Source organism: Haliaeetus albicilla, chromosome 5, assembly GCF_947461875.1.
Source record: "Haliaeetus albicilla chromosome 5, bHalAlb1.1, whole genome shotgun sequence".
Lineage (NCBI taxonomy): Eukaryota > Metazoa > Chordata > Aves > Accipitriformes > Accipitridae > Haliaeetus > Haliaeetus albicilla.
This window is the reverse complement of record NC_091487.1, coordinates 46,242,217-46,268,234: the sequence shown is the minus strand read 5'-3', so window position 1 is coordinate 46,268,234 and position 26,018 is coordinate 46,242,217. Positions and strand designations below refer to the sequence as shown.

Below are 26,018 nucleotides of genomic sequence, written 5' to 3'. Positions count from 1 at the left end.
GTGCTGCTTTCCCATCTCAATAGCATGTTGCTAGGTGCTGTGCAGTGATGAGCTTAGCACAACCTCTAGCTATGTCATTCCTTGAAGTTAGAGCAGTAGTGGTGTCTTCAGCCTCAGAGTTCAAACTCATGCTCTCCTGGTAGCTGGAGGGTGACCATTGCTTGGTGGGAAGACTAGCCAGTTATAACAAGGCCCACATACCAGTTTAGCTCCAGAGTTAACCTAAATATTTAACAGGATTAAGCAAAAGCCTTTGATTGAAACAAAAGAACATACTGGGCTCCAGTGACCCTCAGTACACCCAGGCTCGCAGCAGGGAATCCTGCTGACCTTGCTGTCTGTTGGGGCTGGCTCTTCCCAGGCCAGGCTGGTGACCCCAGCCTCGTATTGCTCTTCCTCTAGCTGTTGCTTCTTAAAGCAGCATGGTCTGGTTTTAGCAAGGAGCTTGCTAGAGCAAATTTTAAGGAACTTAAAAGCCCCCTGTTGCCTACGCAGGAAGCATAACTGAGCATGGGGGAGGAAGAAGAAGTAGGAAAGCTGAGCTCTGAGATGTTCCCCCACCGGTCCTTATGTGTTACTCAGCTGTGCTGCTTCCCCAGGAGGAGGCTTATTCCGGTAGCAGGATAGTCTGTGGGATTTTTTCTAGCTTCTGCGCTCTTTGCTGTCAGACAAGTGAGAATTGAAGTAGCTTGCAGTAATACAGATCTATTTACTCCCTGGGTCCCATAGTGCAAAGACTTGATGAGGATCCATTGCTGATAAGCTGCCTAATTTGTAGTGTGAAGAGCAACCTTGTCATCTCTTCTCATGCTTTACATAAGCTTCAGCCATGGTAATTGAGCAGAGTTAACCTTAGATACAGTAAAGTACCTTCTCTCTGTGTGAAGACCTGCCCTGGAGTTTGTCTCTTGCCTTCTCTGTATTGCTTGCTAGCCACCCCATGGATGTCTGTAGCTTTTGTGGCTGGTACTAACAAACTAAAACCAGCATCCTGTCCTATCAGGGCTCCCACACTGCCTTGAACTTCTGAGACTGGCTTTGGAAACTGGGACTTATTGAAATCTTGCCCATCTTGATCTTGCAGCAGAATTGGTAGTATGTAACCATGGAGCAGACTCGCTGGTCTTCATGTGTTGTCAAAGCATCAGGTGCCAAGTTGTGCACAGGAAGCTTGATTTAATGCTGCCTTTTAAACTGACCCTTTGGCCTTGCTCTTCAGTGCTCCCTCAGCTGCTTAGGGATCACGAGGAGATGAGATCTTCGGGGGAGGGAGCTGGCCTCGTGAGCTCCTTCTTCCGATAAGTGCATGCCTTTTTTTCTGCTGGGAGTGATAACTAGAGTTGGTGTTTTGGTTGATGCTATTAATGCAAAGTCTGTATAAATAGTGATGGAATTAGCAGCGTATTTGTGATGAAATCCCTTCTGTAACTGCTGATAGCCCTTTGTCACTCTCCAGGAGATCTTGGCAGCAATGGCTGTTTGTAGTGATGGCGGTGTCCTGTTTTGCTGCCCTGAAAAGGCAGCTCCAGTAGTTTACAGAGCACGTGCTTTCTGTGCATCTGCTCTGAGACCCACCAGACGATCCAGAGTTCTGCACAGGGTAAAGGTGTTGCTCTGAAACTGCCTGAAGGACACGTCACTAACATAAATGGTTGTCTGTCTGCTTTCCTCTCAGGTCCTGAAAGTGAAAAAAGATGGGGTCTGGCTGCCTAAAAGTCACCAAGTACTTCCTCTTCCTCTTCAATCTCCTGTTCCTTGTAAGTATCGTGGGCATCTGCAGAGTAGAAAGGAAGGCTTGGACTAAAATCAGCTGGAAAAGTGTTTTTTTCTGGATGTTGGCCCGGTGTGTTTATTAAAGAAAATGGCCAGAGTTTTGGAAGGAAGGAGGGAATCCCTGAAGCTGAGGGACATCAGAGCTGCTGTGGGGCTCCCGGGTACGTCAAGCAGCTCTGCTCCCAGTACCCACCTACTGTCTCCAATGCACACAGCTCCCTCCCTGCAGTGGGAGGGGAAAACAGGAGTTACAGGTCCGTTCTGGAAGGAGAGTAGTTGTAACTACTTTCTCTGCCACTTCTGGAGCAGCAGCTGAGCTGCCCCTCAGCAGCAAAGCTACAAAACCTGCCAAGTAATGGCAGTGCCCTTCTAAATAGGCCAGGCAGGCTTCAAAGAACAACTCTAATTTTGTTTGAGTCCCAACGGCTGGTTTTGATTTTTAACAAGATGAATTAGTCCAAGTTCCCTATTTGAAATGGAGTTGGGAGGTGGGGGAGACTGGGGCAGGCTTGCCTGGGGAAATGAGGCAGACCACTAGATGCAGTTATTTTCAAGTGTGAGGCTTAGGAAAAGGTGAGCTCCTTTTGGATCAGAGTGGGTCTGGGAGGGCCACACACATCCTTGCATGCATCGGTTTGTGAAGTTTAGATATTGTGTATCATCTGGATGGTGATGGTACTGTTGGTGCTGCCCTCCCGCAGGGATGGTATAGCCGGGAAGCATAAGGTTTCAGCTTTCCACATATCAGCAAGAAAATAGCCTGTCTGATATCGTTACCCTTTGTGCAGCATGTAAGGGGAAGGAAGGGCCAGGCTGTGAGGGCAGGGAGGGAAATGGAGCATGATAAGGTGAGCACTGCTTTCTGGTCTCTGTCCCTGCACGCAGCTTCACTCTTGCTTCCTCCATGGCTGTGCTGTGCTGCTGGCACATGGGCTTGAACTTGAGGCACATCTGGATCTGGTTTCCCTTGGCTTACTCTGCTGGCTGTCTTCTCTCTGCGGTTTGCTTGCATCCTAAGGGTAGTTAGCTCTAGTCTAAGGGCCGAAAGTCAGGGGTGCTCAAAGCAGCTGTGGGGAAGACTCTTGGGAGAGAGGGGAGAGGAGAGGTTTTTCAAGTGCCACTAGATCTTTCAGAGTATGATTTGGTCCACTTTAAGGGTAGGAAAAAACCAGCTGAGTCCAGGCCTGTCCTCCTACTAGTGCAGGACTCCTCTGAAGACATTAGCATCCAGGCTATATCCTCTTTTGAAGACATGATAACTTTTTAAGCAGCATGTAACTTAACCAGTCTACCCTGAGAAGCAGAGCTGCATTTGTTAAGGCAGTTTTTGAGTCTTGCTGAAGCCCAGTACCTGGGTGCTGTCAGTCTTCCTTTATCCCTGAGCCTAGGTCCAAGTTCATTAGCTAACCTCTGTATAGAGAAAGTTCTCTTCAAGAAAGTCAGCCTACCATGGGAGGAAGGGAGAAAGACAACAGCCTGAAATACTACGGTGCCTTCCAACACTGACGCTGTTTTTGCTGGATGCTATCAGTGGTCATTGTGGCACCTCTATTCCATATTGCCCTCCTCTCCCCTCTCTGCTGAGCCAGGCATGGTCGTGGGCAGCCTGCAGGGATAGCCACGCTGTCAGGAGGCAGAGTTGAACTGCTTTGTCTGGCTGACCCACGTCTGCGCTGAAAAACATTTTCCTATGTTTTGCAAGACTGGGAGGATGGCAGGCGCTGAATCCTTCTGCGGGTCTTGGGGAGGCTTGAGCGCTCCTGTCTGGGTTGCAAGTGATGGGAAGCAGCTGTTCTTTGTCCTGTGCACACTCTGCTCCAAACCAACTCCTCTGGTGTAGCAGCCAGCCCCTCTTCCTCTTGGGGAAAGCTGATCTGATGCACTGAGCTGGGCCTGAAGAGTAAGAATTTTAAGGTGGGATGTGAGGAGGTTTGTGCTGACTAAAGGGAGAAGCTGCTTTAAGGAGCTCTTTGGTAAGCCCGCTGTGCAGCACAGGCGCTGTCTTCCCCTCAGGCTGCTCTGTGGAATTGAGGTCTCTGAAGCTGCTGTGTTCTGGTGGGGAGCCTGATACTTCTCTAGAGCGAAGATTTTGAGCATGCTTCTGTCTTGACCGACGGCAGGCTTTTTGCACGTGCCAGATGTTGAGGGAGGTGGTATCCATTACTCCCTTGAGTAACTCCCTTCCTACTGTCATAGGAAGTAGTTCACATGAGAAGCTTTTTCCGTTATGGTTGTTCAAGATCTGAATTCTTGAGCTCATACAATGTGGTAGATGAGTATTAATCTAGCAGAGAAACTGCTTCTGTTGTGTTGCTGTGAGCTCCTGGCACGGACAGGTTTTGCATACCTCATGCTGGTCTCCCAGAGCTGCCAAGTTTTGTTGAGGAGAGCGCTTGCACAAATGGGAACGTTGGTGCTGGTGATGGAGCTCTGTATCTGCTCTGGACCTTGAGCTGAGCCTCTGTGATTGCACCCTGTGCAGGCCAGCCCTCGCTGTCTGAAGTGTGTTCTCAAGCCTTGTTTAGAGCTGATGAATTAAGCCTTTAGAGACATGCTAGTGACTCTTGTAGAAGTTAGTCATTGAAATAGCACTTCTCTACAGCTCGAGGTCTGTGAGAAGGTCCTTTGCTATAGCTGAAGTAGTTCAGGGACTTGGTATTTTGCAGTCTTGGAGCCTTACTTCAGGGAAAGGTTTGACCTGCTTTGGTTAAAGGGAAGAAGGTTATTTGGACTGCTAGCCTATGTGCTACAAAAGATACAAAAAAGTAAGCTTGGAGTATAAGCTTAGTTTCTCTAATGAAAACTAAACACATCGCTACCTTCTTGGGTAGCAGACACAGGCCACAGCAGATGCTTCTCTTTAAAGAGAAAACAGTTCTTTGAGACAAGTTCAACAGTCTCTGGAAACTATTTATTTAGAATATGTAACTGTCTGTCCTACTTCTAACCCTGCTGTAAATGGAGCACAAAGCTACTACCTGAAACAAAGCCTGGAGTTTAGGAGCCTTTATTGGCCCCTGTGCCAGGCTCAGTGTTACCTCCTGCAATCTGAGTGTGAAGGCAGGTAGCGCTGGGGGAGGACAGCTGGGTCTGAAGCCAAGCCAGTGACAGAAGCAGCCTCGCTATGCTAAGGAAACTCCTGAAGATGCTGAGCAGAGATACTGTCCTGCTAGGAGGTAAATATACTGTTGTTAATAGGACAGTGTTTTCTCCTTGTGGTTTATTTTTTCCCTGCCTTCCCCTTTAGTGTTTTCCACAGCAGCTCCTGGCAAACGCATGAGTTGTGAACTAGAGCAAAGATCAGAGTGAAAACAGGCCTTGGATAGTCTGAGCACCTCATAACAAATAACTTCCCAGGCACTCAGCTCAGCAGCCGTTCTGTGTTTTGTCAGCGACAGCAAAACTTAGGTGACATTTCAGGGTCAGCGAGCCAAAAGAGATGTCACATACAGCCCGGTTTTCATCTTTGTTAAGACAAATATTTTATTAAGACTATAGTTTAAATGTGACACTGCCTTGAACTGTAAATTCAGCAGTTCTTGGCAATACCAAGTTTGAGAGGAATTTTTTAGCCTCTACAGCTGTTGCGTGTTCAAGGGGCCTTTCTATTTTGATCAGCAGATTTGAGTGCTGAGGTGCAGCATGTTGGGACATAAGGCAAGGGGGAATTCTTGTTACTGCCATCTTGTCTTTTTATCTTTTTCTTTCTTTTTTTTTTTTTGTGAGATACAACAGCTACATGCTTTCTGCAGCTGAGTCGGTCTTCTTGATCCATCTTCATAGGTGGGAACTTGCTTGGTGACTTTCTAATTCTGTCCCCAGAGCTAACTACATGTTGTGCCCTCTGCCAAGCCAGGAAAGCTTGCAAGCAGCTTATTTCAGACTGTTGCTTTATCTTTGCTCAGAAAAGCTTCTTTGTCTGAGGAGATGAAGCACAGTGTAAACTTTCAAATTGTGGAGCCAATGCCTGTCCATACAACGCTCTCTACCAGCTTCCTTCAGGTGGGGGTTTGGCTTGTCTCCCAAATATCAGAACATTCTCTAATGAAGCACAGAATTGCAATCTCTCTTCAGCCCTTTTGGTTTATTTAGTATTTCACTTCATCCTATCTTGAAATCCTGCTAGTGTAAGAACTGCTGCTTGCAGTTCATGTCCTCTGGAAGCATCTCACTTGTACTCCTTGTCCTTCCCTTGTTTCTTCAAAGTCTGTTTTAGATCTTTGCACAAGTGGTTTCCAGCCTTTGCTACTTTTAGTTGGCTGAACAGCATAAATTTCAACTTCTTGCCAAACCCGCAGACTTACAGGCTTCTCAGCGTAGTTACTTTATTATGGGTATAATGGTGCTGCCATCCTAATTTGGTAGCTGGGGTCATCTACATGCAAATGCCTCACAGTGTAGCATAAAACATGGTGATACCTGGAAGCATTCTTCCCCTCACCCCCCTCTTCAAAATGAGATGGGAAAACTGTATGTTCCTTGCCTTTGCGGTTCGAAGTATGGATTCAGCTGAGTCCTCACAGAGACATATTGCTCTGCTAATCCTTGCCCTAGATAAGACTGTGTGGCGAGTGAGGCAGAGACTGGCTGATGTTTCATAATGCTTGACTCTCCGTTGGTGGTAAGATGTGTTGGTTTGAGGGGCTGGGGTGTTCTGGCATAAAGTAGTGGCCAAGCCAAAATGCCTAAGCTTGGCTTTGGAAGGGGCAAAGCACTTCACTCAGGGGAACCTGCATGTAAAATGAATGCTGCTGGTTTTTTGCATTTGTGGGTTGAAGCCATAAGGTTATAACAGAGCTGAAGATTTCCTTCCTGGGAAGGTTCCAGCTGCTAGATATCTAATCCTTTGTCAGCTGGCTCCCAGCCTGGTCCCATAGGGTCAGGGATTTCTCTATTCAAAAAAATCTTTACAATCATATGCTTAGATGTGTTTGTCCTTCCTCAGTTCTTGACAGAAACAGTGCACTTACCTTTTGCTGCTGTCAGCAAGGTTTCTAGCAGCAGGGCATCTCTTCCTCAGACTGTTTTGAACAGCGGTCCTGTACAATATTGTGTACTACTAAAATACCATGTGAAGGACTGCCGAGCAGAACCTGGGGGTCCTGTGCAGTTGGCTGAGGTGCTCTTCCTGGAGTCGTGCTAATCCTGTTTACTTTGGGAGGAGTAGCATGGGAGAGATGGGTGGGAGCAGCAAAAGAATGGTTGCTTTTACTCTGGAAATATGGAGAACAGTGACTGCCTCGTCTTATTTGTGTAAGCTAATAAGCAAGCTATATGTGTTTTGTTCTTACTCTTTCAGATTCTGGGCGCTGTGATCCTGGGTTTTGGAATATGGATTCTGGCCGACAAAACCAGTTTCATTGCAGTTCTACGTAAGAACATTTTTCTTCATCTTCTTTCTCCTTCTGAACTGACTGTAGTCCGGGGCTGTGCTTGGCCATGGTGTAGTCTAGGGACGGCAGTACTTTTATGCGTGATCTGTGACCTGAGCAGTAACATGGTGTATAGCAAGATGGGACTCTATCAGGGACAGGGTGAAAGGGAGCAACCCTGGAGACACAGCATTCCTCCTAGTCTTGTGGATTGCAACACCAGGGTCAGACTGAGGGAGACCATTGCCTCTTCACCCAACAATCCAAATACTTCAACTTATACATAGGGACTAGTATTTCATCCTGTTTTCACTGCATGCTCTGTGTTTCCACAACATCTTCCTTATTACCATTGTGTCTGAAGGCCCCCGATGCCTTAGTGTAGTTTTGCTATGTGAGTCCCCTATGATCCCACTGCTTTCCGTGAGGATCTATTTCAATTTGACTGTTTTAAATGCCAAAGAAAGAAAGTACCTGGTTTTATTGATGCTTCACGTACATTGAAAGTAGTCAGTATATTTGTTCCTAAGCAGTAGAGGATGTAGATCTGAGGGGGGATGGAAGGTGTGGGTCTGAAGTCTTTAGTGCTCTGACTTCTAAAACATACTTGATTATACACACTTCATGAGACTTAGTCTGGCCATCAGAGGTGTTTTGTGTTGCCGCACGTGCAAGGGGCTAGCTTCCTTCCCCTTTAAGTCAGCCAAGAGCATCCACTTGAGTCTTAACAGAGGGTCTGCTTTCTGCAACGACCAAAAAACTGAGCTGGCTTAGCAGAGCCTGGGCTTCGCAGGGCTGTAAGCGGACTCTCACCGAAGGAGTGGCTCAGCTCCATCTTTCACAAGCTCTGCTTCCTTTGCGCTTTTTGCTAGAGGGGGCTTCAAACAACTTTTCTGCTTGATGGGTCTGGTTACCCATTGATACTACCTCCAGGATTGCTGACTCTGGCTCCAGTGTCAGATGCTGCAGGAGGGCTGCCTGCACACTGCTTGCAGCCCCAGGGAATGAACAGTAATGGCATTCATAGCCCTGCTCCCAGCTACACTGATCTTGCAAAGGACTTTATCTCCCAAGTCCTGCTGAACACTCTGGCCTGGCTTTGGAAGGTGCTGGGTGGAGACAACACCCCCCACTAATGCCATACACACAGATACTGCTGCTTGCTCTGTTTGTCACGTTGTGGCATCTGGCTTCCTCCTGCAGTACTAGAAGGGCAAGAAGCACAACAAGGGGTGTTGGTTAATAAAGTGGGGGCATGAGCAGAAACGCCCTTTTAGCACAGGCAGCCAAAAAGGACCTTATCAGGGTCTGGCTATTTGCAGCACCCCTGATGGTCTGAGGCATGTTTAATACCAGTGGGCCAGCAGCTGTTCTGCCAGTCTGATGGGTGTAGGTGCCACTTCTGGAGGTATGAAGTCCCGGAGCTTGACACTGCTTCTTCCCATTTTACCCAGAATCTCCGCTAACAGGGCATTTAAGGATTTAGCTTCCTTCCTGGAGATTTCCAGCATCAGCTCTTTCTCCCTCCCCCCTTGCTTCCTTTCCCATGCCTTGCCCCTCTTTCCCTCTGCTTTAGTAACCCAGGCATCAGGGAAGGAGCTCTGCACAGCAGGGCACTCCAGCTGCTGCCAAAGGAGCCTGTTGTACTTGCTTGGCCACCCGCCCAGCGCAGAGGAAAACACGGAGTGACAGCAAACAGAGCAGGAGTCGTCTTGCCAGCAGAGCCTTCTCTTGCAAGACAAGATGTATTGCAGATGAGAAGTGCTGCAGATGAGAAGTGCAAGCACCAGCTCCTGTCCCCCTGCCACTGTCACTTCTCTGAAGGGCTTTTGAGTTGGAAATACCTTTTTCTTTCTTCTAATGAGAAGTCGACTAAGCAACTGCTTTCTAGCACTGTGGAGGTGCTGCAACCCAGGCACTTGAACACTTGTATGATGGCTGGGCAGACTTTGGGAGAGGGAATAGTGTAGTCTTATGAAGGCCACTTCTCTAAAGCTGCTACTTCAATTAATGCTTTGCAATATCAGTACCTAACCTGCACAGCAAGACTCCCAGGACTGGTGAGGAAGGAGGAGCAGGATCGTGGTTTCTGTGGCATATGTCCAGCCAGGGAGAGTCTGGCCTGGAAATGAATCAAGGCTGAATTGTCTGAAGTGACCTGTGTGGCAAACAGCTCTGGTTCATTTTTTGATAACTGGTTTTTTTTCCCCTCTGTTTGGCATGTTCTAGGGAAAAAGTTTGGAAGCTGGTGACTTGTACCAGGTATCAGAAGTGGGAGGAAATATGTGTTAGGGGGAAGAGTATTAGTCTGGATTCAGTTACTCTCCTCTCACGAGGAGCTCAGAGGAAGCTTGCCTCCTGGGACGTCCGGGAAACTAAGTGCTGAGCTCTGGGAACATTATTTTCATTAGTCACTGGACATCCAGAATTCCCCTACACTGTGCAGCTTGTGGGTTTAAGAATATCTCTTAATGATAAATGAGGTTTCTGGTTACTATTTCTAGACAGAGTATCTCTTCAGCTTTTGTGCTGTAATGCTTGCTTCCTCCAATCCTATTCTGCAAGAAACAGTCCTGTGACCAACCCAAATGTAAGAGCTAGTTCCTTCTGTTGCTTGCAGTACTAAATATTGAAGGGAGAGGACTGACAGCACCAGCATATCTGAAATGATACTACCTAAACTTGGTTGAAAAACTGTTGAGTGTTTAAGAGCACTGTCATTCCAGACACAATAGCAGGGGATAGCTAGGAGGGTATGTAAAAGTAGCTAATTTGGGCACGATACCTATTTTGAACCTGGAATAGCATCTATTTGCAGTGGGTCATACACAGGTGCTGCAACAGCCTGCAGCGAGTGCCTGGCCACAAGCCATTCAACACTGACTTGTCAAGTAACCTGTCACATCGTCTATGCTCAATACTAGCTGTAGCTCTTGCGTCGTGTCTCACTCCACAGAGTTTGTGTGTCCCACTGTTGACTGCAAGTGGATAAGTAAAAACAGAATGGCTGGAACAAGGAATAGTGCATTAAAGTGAAAAGGAATAGTGTATGATAGTGAAAAGCCAAACCAAAAAGAGGTTTTGGGACTTGAAAAAAAGTTTCCTTGAAGATAGCGAAGGGAATTGAAGCAAAGGCAGTAGTTGTGGAGTAGGACATACTTTGTCTTACTCTCACTCAGAGTGCATTCATGAGGGAATTAAAAATCTAGTAAGCAGCTAACTTTCTCCAAACAAGGTTAATTTGTTTGGACTGACCTTGAGTCTTCCAGGCTCTGAGATAACGGAGACCTGCAGGTTGGCTTTGAAAGTCTTCCTTTATCACAAGACACCCAGAAGCAGCCTTCTGTCCCCATGTTCAACACGCCTCTGTGCAGTCCCTTTGTAGAAGAGAACAGACTATTTTAAGTAGATATGGAGGCAGTTCTCTAAATGGTGACGGCAGATGTAGTTTTTGTCAGTAGCTAATTTTGTTCCCTCTCCTGGCCCCTACAGAGATGTCATCTCCCTCCCTGAAGACTGGTGCATACGTCCTCATCGGTGTTGGGGCTCTCACCATGCTGATGGGTTTCCTGGGTTGTCTTGGAGCAGTCAATGAAATCCGATGTCTCTTGGGTCTGGTGAGAGAATTCATGCTATGTTTTAGATCCAACCTTTAACACCAATTCCTGCAAAATATCTGTTGGATTGTAGCTGGGGTTCAGGTCTCCTGGGGATGGTACTTCTGCTAGGTCAACTTGGATCCAATTCTTAATTTGCACCCATTAAATTCTCCAGCAGTCAACAGGCTGCAATAGCAGTTCCTCAGACATTACTGGTGATTAGCTAAAAACTCTGCAAAATGAGAAGGGATGTTGCTGACGCTATCTGCAAACACACTGTGGGTTGAGGACTTGCAACCGAGGAGAGGTGTCCCAGGTGACCCTGTACCTTGTCCCCCCCACCCCAACTTCCCAGTTGGCATTGTGCGAGGACAACTGTCAAGGGCAGGGGGAGAGAGAAGAGGAAGAGTGACGGTGTCCTGCTGTGCTGCAAAGTTCAGCTTCTGTGGAAAGTGCGAGAGTTGTGAGAGACTTGACTAGGAACGTCCTGTATGTAAGGACCTCTCTTCAAACGGTTCATTTATAGGAAATTTTCTGTCTGTGATGGATGAGATGACACTAGCTTCATACACCTCAGCCTGCTACTTGACTCCTGCTTATTCAGAGCACATATGTATAGGAAACCAAGTATGGCCACACTGTGTGTCCTGGCATTAGGAACACCTCCTAATGTAATGGTAGTAGCTGCCACTGTTTAAAAGTAACCTCAGATGTCAAACTTTCCTTAAAAGCAGCTTGCTAGTGAATTTTAAGTTTTAAACCCTCTCCCTCCTGAAGTCTTCCTGTTGGCCTGATGGGAGAAGTATTGAAGTGCACTGGTCTGATGTAGATGCTTGTACTTAAGCCTTTTACTGGGGAGAGCATTGCTGATAGCAGAGCTCATCTGCAGGCAAAGGTGTTGGCTCAATGTTGTGACTTCTGTTGTCTATGAAATCTTACTAAGACTTGTGCTGTTATGTGCAGACCTTTCTAAAGGCTGATAGTAGTCACCTATTCTCTTTTGTTTCCAGTACTTCACCTGCCTGATGGTAATCCTTATAACTCAGGTCGCTGCTGGACTGGTCATCTACTTCCAGAAAGAAAAGGTAAGTGTTTCTTACTGTGCATGTTTTCCTTGGTCTGGGTTTGGGGGAACAGGAGACAAATGGAAATTCTTTCTTCCAAACTGGGCTATACCGTTAGCAGGCATAACTGGATTCTCCTTTCCTCTACCCCACTCAGCAGCTTTGCTGTACAGTTTGCTGCTTCTGTATCTGCCAGCCTCAGTAGTGCTGCTTTCTCAAGGATTATGAAGCTCTCTGTTTGGTATGCAGGCTTTATTTTTGGGTAGTGGGAACAGTAAAAAATAAATTCCTGAAAGGGTTTTGACCACACCTCCTCTTGATCCTGCTGCAGACTGCTATTTGGGCATGTAGTTGCAGTGATTACTACCATGTTGTCATCACTGGTGCTTTGAGGGGTTACCAGCCTGAGTGATTGCTTTTCTGAATGGCCTCCCTCCTTGTGTCATCTTATTCTGTCCTTTCGGTCCTTCTGCATCTGTATGTAAAACTCTCCTTGGAAGAGCTGTCCTCTTTCTTCAAGAGCAAACTCAAGTATCTGACAGTTCCTGTACTACAGTTTGAGCTTAAAGCCAAGTGGTTTAACATTTTGAAGTGGATCTCTTTGTCAGGAATGCAGTTTCACAGTGTATGCTTCTAGAGCTCTAATAGGCTTAGTAGTGTAAGGGGAATATTGAACTACTTAAGTGCATTGCAATGGCCTATCCTGGCTGTAGGTTCCCTGGCCAGGGCAGTGCCTGATCAGGCCTCCAGCTGTTTGACAGCTAAACTGGGAGCCACATTCATGCAGTGGGAGCAGGTTGTAACTGTGGGTTCCCTGCTGGCTTTTGTCCTGGTATTCAGGTTTCTGGTACCAGTTTTGGGTAACCCTGTCCTTTGCCACATAACTGTATATCTATATCAGTGCGTGGCTGTGCTTGCTTCTCCTAAGGCAACCCTCCTGCTAGGTGGTTACTGAAAGTAGGTGGTTGAGGAAGTTACGGATGGGGCCTGGTGGTGAAGTTTGGGGGTGGGAGGAAGGTGCCTGCCCCCAGCGTAGCTGATATGAACTTTGTACAAGTGGCTGTGATAACTGAGCAGCTGTTGGCTGGGTTCCTTGCCAAATGTGGTATGAATGTAGCTTGCTCTCTGGGCTGGCTGGAGCTGAAGGAGAAACCGAAATGTTGGCTAGCTGGTGCGTAAAGTTACGACTTTAAACAATCTGCTGATTCTAAACAAACAGCTCTGACTAATGCAGAGGAGGAGGTGTGGGGATGGGCATTCCCCTGCGATGGGGAAATGTGACTTTTCGTACATGAAATTCCGTACCTCCGTTGGTATTTCTCCTCCAGCTGTCACTCTGCTCTAGAAAACTCCAGCTTTTGAGCTGTAGCTCTTCATTTGAACCTCAGTCAGACCAGGGAGAGAATAAAAGTGCTGGGGCTTATTCTGCAGAGCCCTTGGAGCTGGTGTGGCCGAGATCATCACTTGTACGGATCCAGCAGAAGGGTGGGGAAAGCTGGGCTTTGAACAGATGCTCCTGTTCAGTCCTCAGTGAACAGAACTTACAGAAAAGCTCTTCTAGAGCCCTTCTATTTCAGGATCCTCTGAAGTACCTGCCTGGAGCACCAAGAAGAACTGTTTCAGGAAGGTCTTGGCTGAAACCTCCCACACACTAGTTTGTGGCTGCGCTTCAGTGATGCTATGAATGTCGCTCTGCTTCACTTGATGTACGTCATCTCAGGGCAGCTCAGAGCACAGCAAAGCAAACTGAAAACTGCTCAAGATGCAGTCCCTGGATGTCTATTGTGTTCTTTGTGTTTATTTCTGACTTCAGGAACTTGGTTAGATATAAAACAAGGAATAACAAGAATGGAGGAAAGGATCTTGGATACTCGTGATACTTGTTCCTCCACTTCTTGTAACTAAAGTATTTATTTATGCACTGCAGGAGAGTAGACAGGATTATTGTACTCCTCTCTACTTGTCCTTTTCTTGATTGGTAGCTACTGAACAGATTCACTTGATGGGGTTTTTTGTTGGAATATCTGTTCCTTTTCAGTGTCAAAATCCTTCCCAACCCCTGACATATAAAGTATGCTGAAATAGAGTTAGTGTAACTGTAAAAGGCTGAGTCTCTGACAGGAAGGCTGCTGATTTGCCTCCCCCATGGGTATTGCTAGAGGAATGCCCCTTCAGACTGGAATTGCCCAGTACTGCTGGGAGGATGTTGATGTAACACCCATTTCCCTCCATCTGTTAATGACTGAAACTGCGCGCTGGGGCCAGGTGTTTTTAGGGACGACAAAATAGTAATGTCACAAACGTTGCAAATGGCATTCTGCTTTGTGAGCTGAATGCTGATGGTCAGCTATGTCTAGTGGGTCACAAGGCCCTAAACATGGGAGAGTCTGGGCACGGTCTCTCTCAGCCTAGTTCACACAGTTCTTTGCTGCTCGGCACTAAATGCCATGAGGGATGGAGAGCTGTGGTCTTTTGGGAATTGCCCTACTTCCTAGCTATTGTTTGCAGCAAACAGGCCTGTGTGGTGGCATGCAGCAACTTGCCTGGGGCTATGGACTATGGGTTAGTTTCGGAATCTGAAGTGACTGTTGGGGTGAGAGCCCCCTCCTGTTGTTTTGAGCCTGTTTTCCTGTGCAGGCTAGATGCTAATAAATTCTGGGGTATGGATCTAGCTTGAGTCTCAGGCAGAGCGACAGGAATAGATGACTGACAGTGGAAGAAGCCTGCGTGATTCATTCTGTGAACAAGACTGGAACCAAAGACCTGTGCTCTTGCCTCTGGTGTTCAGCTTTCCCCCAGCTCCCTCCTCGCTAAGCCTGTGTGAAGGGGAGACTGACAGCCCTGCTGCTTTCTGGCAGTGGTCTGTGGCTTCCCTGCTGTGGGGTGGTGGAATTGTGCCTTCTGACACCCAGCTAGCTAGAGCTGGGAAGCAGCAGGAGCCCAGAAAGCAAGGGTAGCTGTTTCTTGGAGCAATCATGCTCCACACAGCAGTGAGTCCTGACAGGCCTTAAATGGGTGAAGATGGCGAGGATGTTGAAAGCCTGCCTACATGTTCAGTACGCCTTTCTAGCTTGTTGCTTTTTCCATTTTCCTCTGCGAAGTGTGGAAGGGTGATCAGCTGCAGGTGCCTGTGGTTTTTTTTTCCCCTTTGGGCTGCTCTGCTGGTTAAACCTGTGAACGAGCTGCCTGTGTGTGCGGTCTCTAAAGTTGTGCTATTGTTTATGTAATATTTCCCCTTTCTCCAATTACTTTCTGAAACACTTAAGAATGCCTGAGTTTTTCTTTAACTTAAATGCCTTATCTTTTGAAACCAGAGCTGCTTGCAAGAATTCTTGCCTGTTCTTGCGTAAGAGTAGAGGAAGAGCAGAGATACAGCTTCGCTATGCAGCTGTGATTGGGGACATCTAATTCAGGCCTTGTCTCTGCTTGTGGTGGGGTCCTGGGATGGAGAATGGAGGCACTGCCTGGGATTCTTGCAGAAGTGACACTAGATTCCCATCTGACCTAATAGCTAAGGGGCTAGATGGGCCCTGGGGTAGGACAACAAACCCAGCTCTCTGTGCCTCCTCCTGCTTGTGGAGCAGCAGTGTGCAGGAGGGGCAAGGGTGGGAACTCGGAGGTTTAGTAACTGATAAGGCTTATGGCAGCAGCCGAGGCCAATCTCATTAGTGAGAACCAGGTCAGGTTGCCTTGATTTGAAGGGAAGGAAAAGGGGAAGCAAAGTAATTAAAAAGGGAAGAGCTAGACCTCATGAGAAGAAAGATCGTGCAACTCCCATCTGTCTGCTGTAGCTGATCCCAGTGAGCTGAGCTGCAGTTTTCCTAGGAAGAAGAGTTGCTGATGTAGAGAAGCTTCTCTCTAACAGTAGGTACTGCTTCCTCTTGCTGGGTATCCCTGTGTTTGCCATGGTCATTTGCAATGCTTAACAGTAGAAGGAAAGGAAAAAACGGTTTCCACTGCTCTGAAATATGCTGTAGCACCACAGACAAAAAGGTAAGACATGGGGTGGGAGCATCCTAGTGCTCAGGCTGATGTAACTCTATCCCATCCTGCCCTCAGGCAGTCTAATGATGCTTCTCTCCAACCTCCTGTGATCTGGGTCTGTCCTTAGCAGTAACAGCTGTCCTCATGTACGGGCTGGCTGAGAAGAGCTTCAGGAGGTGGGAGGAAGAAGGTGAAGGCATCTGCTGGCTGGTAGCTTGCACCTCTCGTCAAACTGAAAGGTGGTGGTGTAAATATCTCTCGATAAGGAATGGGGGTGAAGGGATGATTTGATACACCTGAGCTTTGTGATAAGACTGTTACTGAGCAGTTTAGATAGTTGTAGTACTTCCTGTCTTAATATAGAAGCAGCAGTTGTAGGAGTTTGGGGAGAGGCAGATCAGTGCCTTGTGAAAAAGGGAAGTTTTCACCAGCTGTATGTCAGAAACCCAGCTGCGTACAGGAGCAGGGTGACTCATACCTTCCCTGAGCGGTGGAGATGAACTGCAGTGACTGAGATTCTGGACCAGAGTCTTGCTGGCAGGGTAAGGTTAGAAGTAGTTATCTGTGAGTACTTAAGGCAATGTTGTCCTTCAGCTTGTATTTACCTTTCACCTCTCTCTCGTCTGGGGCAGGCTGCAGTTGTTCAGCCTGTGTCTTACCAGGATAACCATACCCAGTTCTGTTTCCTTATTGATCATCAGGTTTGTAGTCCTTCTCTGTGCCTGGGCAAGGACTTGCTAGGAAGTACTGGTGCTTTGCCTGTTGCATTGCACAGCAAAGCTGCTGTCTTGCCTTGCCTTCAAGAGTGAGGCTGTATATATCACCTTATCTATACTTGTTACTTTTTGCAGTTAGCTTTTTTTGAGTGACCAAAGCTGCCTATGTGTACCCTAAGCCCCAAAGAAAAGGCTACAAGGAATTGACTAATCTAACTCTCCTGCCTTTTTTCCTTGCCAGCTGAAAGAAGAGTTGTCCCGCATAGTTGGAAGTCTGATTGAAAATTATGACCCTTCGAATGATGATGAGAGGAACTTACAAGATGCATGGGACTATGTGCAAACACAGGTGAGTCACGAGGGGCAGCAAGAGGCAGATGATGCTGTTTGTCAGTGCAGTCAATGGCCTTTAAAACTAAACTGAGGACAGGAAAACAGGTATTGCAAGAGGTAATAGTATACCACATTGATCTGGCTGATCTACAGAGTTGCCTGAGAGGTTTGGTGCCTGCAGACTAGAAAACTGTCTTGCTTGCTATTACTAGGTAAGACCCTGAACCATTCCCGCATGCTGGCTGTTAGGCTATGCAGCCAATGCTAGCCAGTCTTAGTGTATCTGGCCTATCAAATGGCACCCTAACACTTCTCTTTCTCTGCAGGGCCTCCAGAACGCTAGCCTGTGTGAAAACCATGGTGCATACTATTTTTGTAGCAAGTAAAGTCCCTAGCTTATTGCCAGACAAGTCAGCAGCACTGCCTGCCTTACTACTTGGTGCATGTTGCTTGCTTATTGTGACAGCTCTTCTGCAAATGTCAGTGTTCTTGGGAGCCATCCAACTGCCCATGGTTTCTGTTTTAGCATCATGGCTGGCACTTGAGCAGCTAGGTCAGTGTTCAGGCACCCTGGAGTCATGATAGCTGTTTACTGTCGAAGCACAAGCTTGAGAGCTGGCTGGCTGTTGTGGTTAAATACATGCCCAGCATGGGACTGATGTGCAGTAAGTACAAGTAATAGCATTTTTCTTTGGTCTGCAGAACACTGACCTGCAGTATTTCCCCTCCTTGGAGGGAGAATGATTCGTTTATGTTTTATCACTGTAGTTGCATCTCCTTGCTAGTGGACTCAAGAGAAGCCTAAGACTGTTGTGGAGAGAGGATCCTGCTTGAGCCCTTCTTTTACATAGGAACAGAAGAAGAAGGTTTTGTATAGGTGGAGAAGTTGAGTGTTAGAAGTTTAATTCCTCTCATGTACCAGAGTTAGCATTTGAAAGGGGGTGGGTGTTCTGTAGACCAGTCTTGGAGTTACTCCAAGCCCCTGTGAGGCAGAGGTAGTTCCTTCTGGAGGCTAGATCTTCAACAATTGTTTGGAAATGAAATGCTTGTCCTGGTGTGGGGGTTCAGCTGTTTGTACCTCCGCTTTCATGTCTGTTATGTCAGACTGAAACATGACTTTTTCTTTCTGAGCGGAGGGGGATTTTCCTTAAATTCCACCTCAAGTTTGATAGCCTTTCTGCTCTGTACCACCATGCAAGCACTGGGATCCATGCTTAAGATCTTAGTCTTTGCTGGACTTCCTGATGTGCTTTTCCCTCCAGCAACTGCAGTTTTATCACGTGGCTGTATAGGAATGTAAATGTTTCTTCAGATGGAAAATTTTCTCATCCCATCTTCCCGCCAGTCCCAGCTGCAGCCAGGCGGGTGCAAACTCGTCCTGACTCGCTGGGGCTCGGTGGCTTGTTGACGCCATCGTGCGGTGGCTGCTGGTGTCCCCTGGGTGTCACAGCTAGGATCAGTGGTACCTTGCCGTTGGGAACCAGAAAATGGAAAGTTCCTGCTTCATGTCTGATCAAAAAATGCGTGCTACTCAAAGAAGAATGAAGTCTTAGCATTTAAAGCTATGGAAGTGGCATTGCTAGTGGAAGACTAGGTAGTAATCCTTTTGAGATGTCTTTGAATGCACGTGGTATCTTGTCAACACATTAATCTCTTGCCTGCCTTGCTTCTCCCTCACCAAATCAAACTACTGATGATGAACTGGAGGGACTGAAAAAATCTCTCAAATGTGTCACACAGGACAACTGCCCTCCTCCAGCTGACACACCAGCAACATCTGGTTTGCTCTTTTACCTCTGTTTAGCATTGTCACCTGGAAATAAGATAAGGTTTGCTAGTATTTATCTGCAAAAACTAATCAAAATTACACTCTGTAGAATTGATGTCAAGCTGTACGGCCTGCTGAAATCTGAGTATCTAGTTCTCGTGCAGTAAGGCTTGTAAAATATTCATATTCTAGCATGACTGTTGTGCTAGAACTTTATGGATGACCTGTGCATATTATAGTCTACTATGCTCACAGTCTGCTAGAAGTGGCCCTTTAACTCCTATCTTGCTAGAAGAGTGATTCTTTGGTAGGCAGTAATGCCCCTGTCTTCTGGATGGCCCTATGCATAGGTTATCGTCTGGTAACAGGGTCATGTTCTAATGTAGGTAATTCATGCAAATGGTATGGCTCGATGGATGTTGTTACACGGAGAGCTCCTGTGTACTTCTACCTCTACTGTCTGTTTGTTTTCATGGGCAGTATGTTACCAGTGCAACGTGTAAGACCATGATGATTTCTCTCTGCTTGTTAGATCTCTTGCTGTGGCTGGGCTGGAGCAAAGGACTGGGAAAGTAATAAGATCCTTATCAACAAAAGCATGACTGAGTATCCCTGCTCCTGCTCCAATAGCTCCAAGGACTTTGGGATAGATACCGATTTCTGTAATCTGGATGTCCCTGTCAACGGTACTGCAACGTATGCCGACTGGCCTGTTCATGAGCAGGTGAGTGGGTATGTCTGGGCCCTGTGAAGCTTCCACTGAAGTCACCTTGTCCTTGTTCCTCTGGGAATTATTTAGAGCACTCTTTTCACATCAGTATTGGTTGAAGTACCCATGGAAGTTGGGGTGAGGGGGGACAGGGATCCTGCCCTTTTCTGCTAAAGCTACTGTGAAACTTGGTAACTGGGATAATCCCTGCATGCACAAGGAGATGTGTTAGGGATTTTCAGTCTTGAGATACTTAGATTCATGCTTCTGTCCCTTGTGACCATGTTTTCTCTGTAGGGATGCATGGATAGTGTAGAGAAGTGGTTGAAGGACAACCTTGGTGTCATTCTTGGGGTCTGCACTGGTGTTGCTGTTATAGAGGTAAGTCACTCCCTGACGTGAACCTATACTGTCTTACCATGGAGTCTCTTTTAAAGGCAAGGCTATTTTTTCAAGTAATAGACACCTGGTTTATACGCAGTGCAGTTCTAGCTCTTGGTTGTGCCTACCTGGAGCTTTGAGCTGCTGCTTTCATTGATTGGATTAAAAATTGAACAAAGCCCTGTCTACTTGTTGTTCCTGCTGCTGTGTCTGATGCTTGGCAATTCACTGTTTGCATAACCAGGAAGAATGAGACAAGCAACATCCCACTAGTGGGATCCCACTTGTTGCCTTAAAAAGCCCATAACCTAGATTCCAGATGAAGGCATACCTTTTTGCAGCAAAATGTTTTTATCATCCCAATTGTTGCATTTTCCTTGCATTGGGGACCAACTCTGTTCACCTGTGTGGTGTCATTAAAAGGAGACCACTGTATTCTGCTCCCCTGTATCACCCTTTCTTCCCACCTTATCTGTCTGGTTGCTGATTTTGTTCCCATTCTTCATTACTTATTCCAGCTGCTGGGGATGATACTGTCCATTTCGCTCTGCAAGAACATACACAGTGAAGATTACACCAAAGTGCCCAAGTCTTGAGTTGGCTGACTCCAGAGCTACGGCACCACAGAGAAAGGAGCAAACAGAACATTCCTGCCTCATACCCAGACTGTCCAACCATTGACCATTACTCCTGTGACATTCCATTTCTGATACCACTCTGCTAAGAACTGTTAGAGCTGCAATACAGCCTGATCTTCTGGCAATAGGGCCCTTGGGCCATCTGCATCCTGCCTCTGGATTATTTCTACTTCAAGAAGCAGAACTTAACTGTCTCGTATCAGTTGAGACACCGATTAACCTGAGGGGACAATGCTTTTGCTGCCTGCTCCATGTTAAACGATACTATTCATATCTCCATTCTACAACCCACTGGGCCTAACATACAATAACTCCTCTCCCCACTCATTCTCCTCCCACACATCTTTGTCTCTACCCCCAGAAGTCCCATCTCTTTGTCCTATGAGCCAGGATTGCTGTTGAGATTCCAGTGCTTCTGTAGCTTCACCTGCTTCACTGATTTGTGGTGGTAACTAGTCGTGCTTTATAGGCCTTCTCCTCCCTTGTGGTTAACCTGATTCAGCTCCTACTATGCATCTTCCAGCCTAGGCTCTCATCTGAAAAATTGAGTGCTACCCTCATACTTGCTTCTCCTGCTTCTGGAGTCAGCTATGCCTTGTCTTCAGTGGAGCTCTTTCCTTTGAGTGTGATGAGAAGCCACCAGGAGGGAGCCAAGCCTACCTATTCCTAGTGTGGCCTGGCAGATTGTGGCGGTGGTGCTCAGCTGCTTCTGGAATGGGTCCCTTGGGTTCTGGATTTGACATTTACATGCTTCTCCCACTTGCCTCTTTACCTTTTCCTCTCCCCCTAGCACTGCTTTGCTGGCTCCTGTCAGCTTGGAGGCACTTCAGACACTGTTGCATAGCGTGGACTCAGCCCCAGGCTGAGTCTGCTGGTTGCATTCTTGGGTTGCCAACTTTTATAGAGGTTACGATTAACATGATTCTTCCCCTTCCCCCTTTATGAACATAAAATTTGTTAGCTCTGGTTTTTAACTATGAATATGGAGGGATCTGACTGGATTGCTGATGCTGTATATTGGAGACATCATTGCTACCAGTGTCCCTTTCAGGTTCTGTAGTTTGGATGCAAGGATAAGTTGCTTTTATTTCAGTTGTCCAGTCTTCTGACTCCACTGTGGTCTGGAGCCATGGCTGCATCCTGAGCTCTGTCTCAAGTGTAAGCACTGCAGCAGATAAGTAGCTGGTTTTGCAGTTTCGCAGGCTGGGTGGTTTCTGTACTTAATGGCTGGGCTGTTAGCTCTATTCAGCCAGTGGCCAGCAGCAAGGAGTGGTGTAGAGCAGAACTAAGTAGGAAATGTATGTGGAAAAAACTGCCCCAGCTTCTTAAATAAGGGAGCTGGGTGCAAATCCTCAGTCTTAAAAGTGGCTTGGGCACAAGAGCTTTCCTGCAGTTGCACATGCGTGCAGTCACCCTGACAGCAGGAAGCTGTATGAGAGAGAAGTGGATGGTCCTTGCCTGAGACCTGACACAAGGTACTTGGTGAGGGAGCATTTGCCTTAGAGAGGTGGTCCTGGGACTGTCTCTTGTCAGGGTTGGGGTTGGTAGAAATAACCCTAGTAGCAGTTCCAGGGGATGGCTTCACTACCTACTTGGTTTTCCTTCTGGGAAGAAAGGCCCGTGTGGGGGATCAGGGCCCCGGCAGCGGGTCCCTGCTCTGTCCTCACCTCTGGACACAGCAGTGATTGGGGAGAGTAAATATGACTGGGCAACTGGTTTTTATAGAGGTCTGTTAAGGCTTTGCTATTTTGAGACACCTGCCCCCTCCTGCACAGATCCTTCAAGCTGACCTTTGCTATAGCAGAAGGCACCCTTCTTAGCAGTAAAGCTTGCTAGCTTTTGTAGCACAAAGTCTATTCTCTAATGTGTTCTTATTTGTAAGATTCTTGTTCAGTTACAGATGCCAATGCTGAGCAGCAAGTAAGAAGGAGCCCATGCTGGGTTTCCTTTCTGGTTTTGTCTGTTTTTAGCAACATCTTCCTACTGGAAGAAATGCATGTACAGATATAAAAGTCTAGAGGGTGAATATTTCTGTAATAAAGACTTTGCTAAAAAAATGTATCTCTGCCTATGACTTGTGCATTGCAGTGGTTTCCCCTTGCTTCCTCTCCCCCCTGTTCCGCTTTACATATGAATCACTGACACCTTGTTTGTTCAAGGTAGCAAAGGGCCTGTCAACAGTTGTTCTGAGGTTCATGTGTGGGCTGTGAAGATGCTGCCCAGCAGATGCAGGTGACAATTTTCCTAGGCTATGTTCTAGATTAAACTTTGCCTTGTTTTATGAAGTATGTCTGTCCTAGGGTTAGCTGACTGAGTGGCAGTTCCTTTGAATTGCCTGCTATCTCCTAAGCTAAGTGATCTCTGTATTTGAAGATGTCGCTCCAAGTCTGTACAGTCTGCACTGTATGAAGTCATAAGCCTCGGGGACTAACTGACAAAATATAAGCTTGCTGCTATGCCCACAGTGCGTGCAGCTCTTGCTAGCTTAGCTTTATCATTTTTTCCTCTTCCTACTCACCTTCAGTAGGCTCCTGCTTCTAGGCTGCTACTTTAAAAAAAGACTTCTCAGCCCCTGCCCTGCCACTGTGAGGAGGAAAAAAGCCGAGGCAGCCATTTTTGTAAGTTATGCCACCACACACTGGGCTTGACTGCTTGAAAAGCTCTTGAGAAGTAGATAGAGCAACTGTATGAATCTTCTTGCTTCCCTCAGGTAAGCAGTTGAGAAGTGGATATGAGCTGGATCTCCAAATTCCTTCAGATCCTGCTCCATGCTGGTGTTTCTGGCCATTTAGAATGGCTGTCCTTAGAAGGACCTACGCTAGTGCGCTAACGGAGTCTGGAGCTGTTGCTTTAGGAAGTAATAAGCATGACCTAAGCCCTCATACATGTTTGAAGAAACAGAGTGAAGTGTGTAGAGAAGAAGGTGCTGGGGTGCTACCAGAAAACACTGGTGGCAACTGGTCTAAAATCAAGACTTCAGTTACCCTGACCAGTGGAGTGAGAGGTGCTTAAATGGATCCTGGACCCGCAGTAGCGTGCAATGGTCTGTCCGATCTGTGAGTACAATTTGTTCCTTTAGGCTGTCCTGGGCTGTGCTTGAGGAGAGCTTGGTTCTTGGTCGTACGGGATCTCCCCTCTTTCTGGTTGGTTTCCCAGAGGACCCTTCTTTAATTGGGTGGGTGGCAGTGCTTTCCTAGGGCCTCTCGATTTAGAGGGCTACACTTCATGGCAGGCCTGACCAGATGTCTGCTAGGTGGGGAAGGGTGCTGCTGGTTCTTCTTCAGCCTGATGTGGAGCTGGAAGGAGAAAAGAGGGAAGGCGAGGACTGCTGCTTGTCCCCCACTTGGGTGTCCCCCCCCAACGCTGCCCGAGGTCTGTGGAAACCACTTGCCTTTGGCCACTGGAGGGAGGTGTTCCACCAAGAAAAGTCAGCCCGGGTGCTGCAGCATCGGCAGCATGGGCTGGTCCCTGGGGGACGAGATGATGACACTGATCACTTCCTTCTGCTCCTAGTTACTCCTGGCAGCAGGGTAGCTAAAATAACTTGTAATTACAAATGTATTCTCCTCGTAAACGATTTGTGCTGCATGCTTGGCATTTTTAGGGATGATTTTCCCTTCCATTTCTTGGAGCAGCACACAGTTGGATGTTTTGTTGCATGTCTTCCACTACTGTATATGGGTTGTGCTTGCTTCTTGAGTTTCTGCTCTATGTAGCTCTGGAAGTTAAAGATATCATGAAGAGCTTCTCCTGCCGCTTCTTTCCCTGTCCCCATCTTTTTCCCATTTCCCTCTATCCTCAGTTCCTTTGTGTGGTTGGTTGGGGCCGGGGGGGGAGGAGGGGGCATTTGATGCTTATAAACCTGGCTTAAAAAAGGATTCCAAGAAGAAAGTTGTCAGACCTTCAGAGAGCAAGAAACCTGCTGCTGCTCCTTGGGCCAGGCTCCCAGCTCATCTCCAGAGGTAAAGGTTTGCTTCTGGAACTAGAAATCAGAATAGCAGACTTCTTGGGAGCTGCAGTGTTTGTCTACCAAAACTCGCAGCTCCAGCCACTGCAATAGCTCAGCACATGGAAGCATTTTGCGCGTAACCAATAAGCTGCTATATCGCTGTTCCAAGCCAATAATTAATATTGCAAGAGTACAGTTGTGACCTCCCTGTGGCCTTAAGCAAGGCCCCTAGTAATGAACTGGTGACGTTCCTCATTCTGTGTGATCATGAGGAACTCAGAAGCTCCTATAATTCTTCCCATGAGGTGTTTTTTTTGTTCTGGAAAGGGAAGAGGAATTGCATTAGTTAGAGTGGGTATGGGTAAGCCTATAGGTTGCAAAGCATCTTGTTTTCTGTGATGGTTTTTGCATGGCACGTACTCGAATGTAACATGTGGCAGTTGTTCTTTCCTCTGTAACTCTCCCATGTGTGGTGGTGTGACTGGTCCCTGCTGGCTTTTCTCAGGAATTGAGGCTGAATTCGGTAGACTTCAGAAAAGGTCTGATTTCTGGCTGCTGAAGGACAGACTGCAAGTGGTGGTGTCAGACTCCGACTTGGTTGGGGAAGGTGAGAAACAGCAGCCACAGGGGCTCATTGCTGAAAAGCCCGAGGACCCTGGGATTCCCACAAATGCATTTTCACAGCCAGTTGCTGCCACTCAATGCCATAAATGGAGAACGTACCCTCAATTATTCATGGTCTGGCTCTAACCCATTAGCCTCTGAGACTCTTGGCTCTAGCCTTGGCCTTTTATTACAAAGAATAAACCTCAGTTAGCAGCCAGGATTTCTGAATCTTAAGCCAGGTTGATACTAAAAATGTGTCAGTGTAAAATCTAATAACATGGAAGTCTTCAAATACTTGTAGGATGGCAAAAGGTTCTTAACAGAAACTATGCTATTAGTGAACCAAAGCTATTAGTAAAATGTTGCTAGTAAAGCTACTAAGTGTGCTTTAGCCATTACAAACAGTTTCTAGCAGGCATGTGCTTGCAGAGCGCATGCAATTTCTTGCCTTGTGGCAAGAATCTCTTCTGCCAAACATGGGGAACTGCCTTCTCCTAAGCAGATTGTGTAACCCTAGCCATACATTCTTACTTCTCATAGGTATGAATTTTCTGGTTTTTCCCTTCTAAGCTCCTAATAATATAATTGGCTGGGGGCTGTGTGTGCTGTTTGGCTTTTGTGGGGAGGAATTAGGGGAATATTGGATGCTCTGTGTCTGGAGAAAAGGTATGCTCTGTTTTCTAGGCAAAAACATTAGCCCCATTTAAAATAGGGGTTTAAGGGAAAGATAAGGCTCCAAGTAATATGTGGATGCTCTAAGAGGTGTGGAATCTGAGAGGGAAAATCCTGCTTTAGTCCCCAAGGATGGCATTTGCACATACTTGAATTTAAATTTCTCTCTGGTGTCTTCTTTCCTATACTTCTTTCACTAACGAATGGCATCATGAGGTGACTTGTCTGTCTGCGACAATCCAGAGTTACACAGAAAATACAGAAATCTGCTTTTGTAACCACAACAGGCCCCATCTCTAAGAAACTAGAGAGCAATTCCATTCCCTCCTATAGGGTTCAGATGTTAGTAACTCCCATTCCTTCACAATGGTGCTTTGAGCAATGGTAGCAGCTCAGGGGTTATCTTGATATTGCTCTTTGTTCTGTGAGCGTTCACCAGGTTGGGAACTATTGG

General features: G+C 46.9%; 1 protein-coding gene across 2 annotated transcripts in view; it reads left to right on the top strand.

Annotated features, from left to right (window-relative positions):
• The window catches only part of CD82 (CD82 molecule), a 41,384-nt gene extending 18,986 nt beyond the window's left edge, over positions 1 to 22,398 (top strand). For both annotated transcript variants that reach the window (XM_069784660.1, XM_069784661.1), the window contains exons 2-9: positions 1,676 to 1,757; positions 7,073 to 7,145; positions 10,638 to 10,762; positions 11,755 to 11,829; positions 16,750 to 16,857; positions 19,142 to 19,333; positions 19,616 to 19,699; positions 20,218 to 22,398. In XM_069784660.1, the coding sequence (XP_069640761.1) occupies positions 1,695 to 1,757; positions 7,073 to 7,145; positions 10,638 to 10,762; positions 11,755 to 11,829; positions 16,750 to 16,857; positions 19,142 to 19,333; positions 19,616 to 19,699; positions 20,218 to 20,295 (798 nt within the window). In that variant the 5' untranslated portion in view covers positions 1,676 to 1,694 and the 3' untranslated portion in view covers positions 20,296 to 22,398. The remainder of the gene's footprint in view (positions 1 to 1,675; positions 1,758 to 7,072; positions 7,146 to 10,637; positions 10,763 to 11,754; positions 11,830 to 16,749; positions 16,858 to 19,141; positions 19,334 to 19,615; positions 19,700 to 20,217) is intronic.
• The last annotated feature ends 3,620 nt before the right edge of the window (positions 22,399 to 26,018 follow it).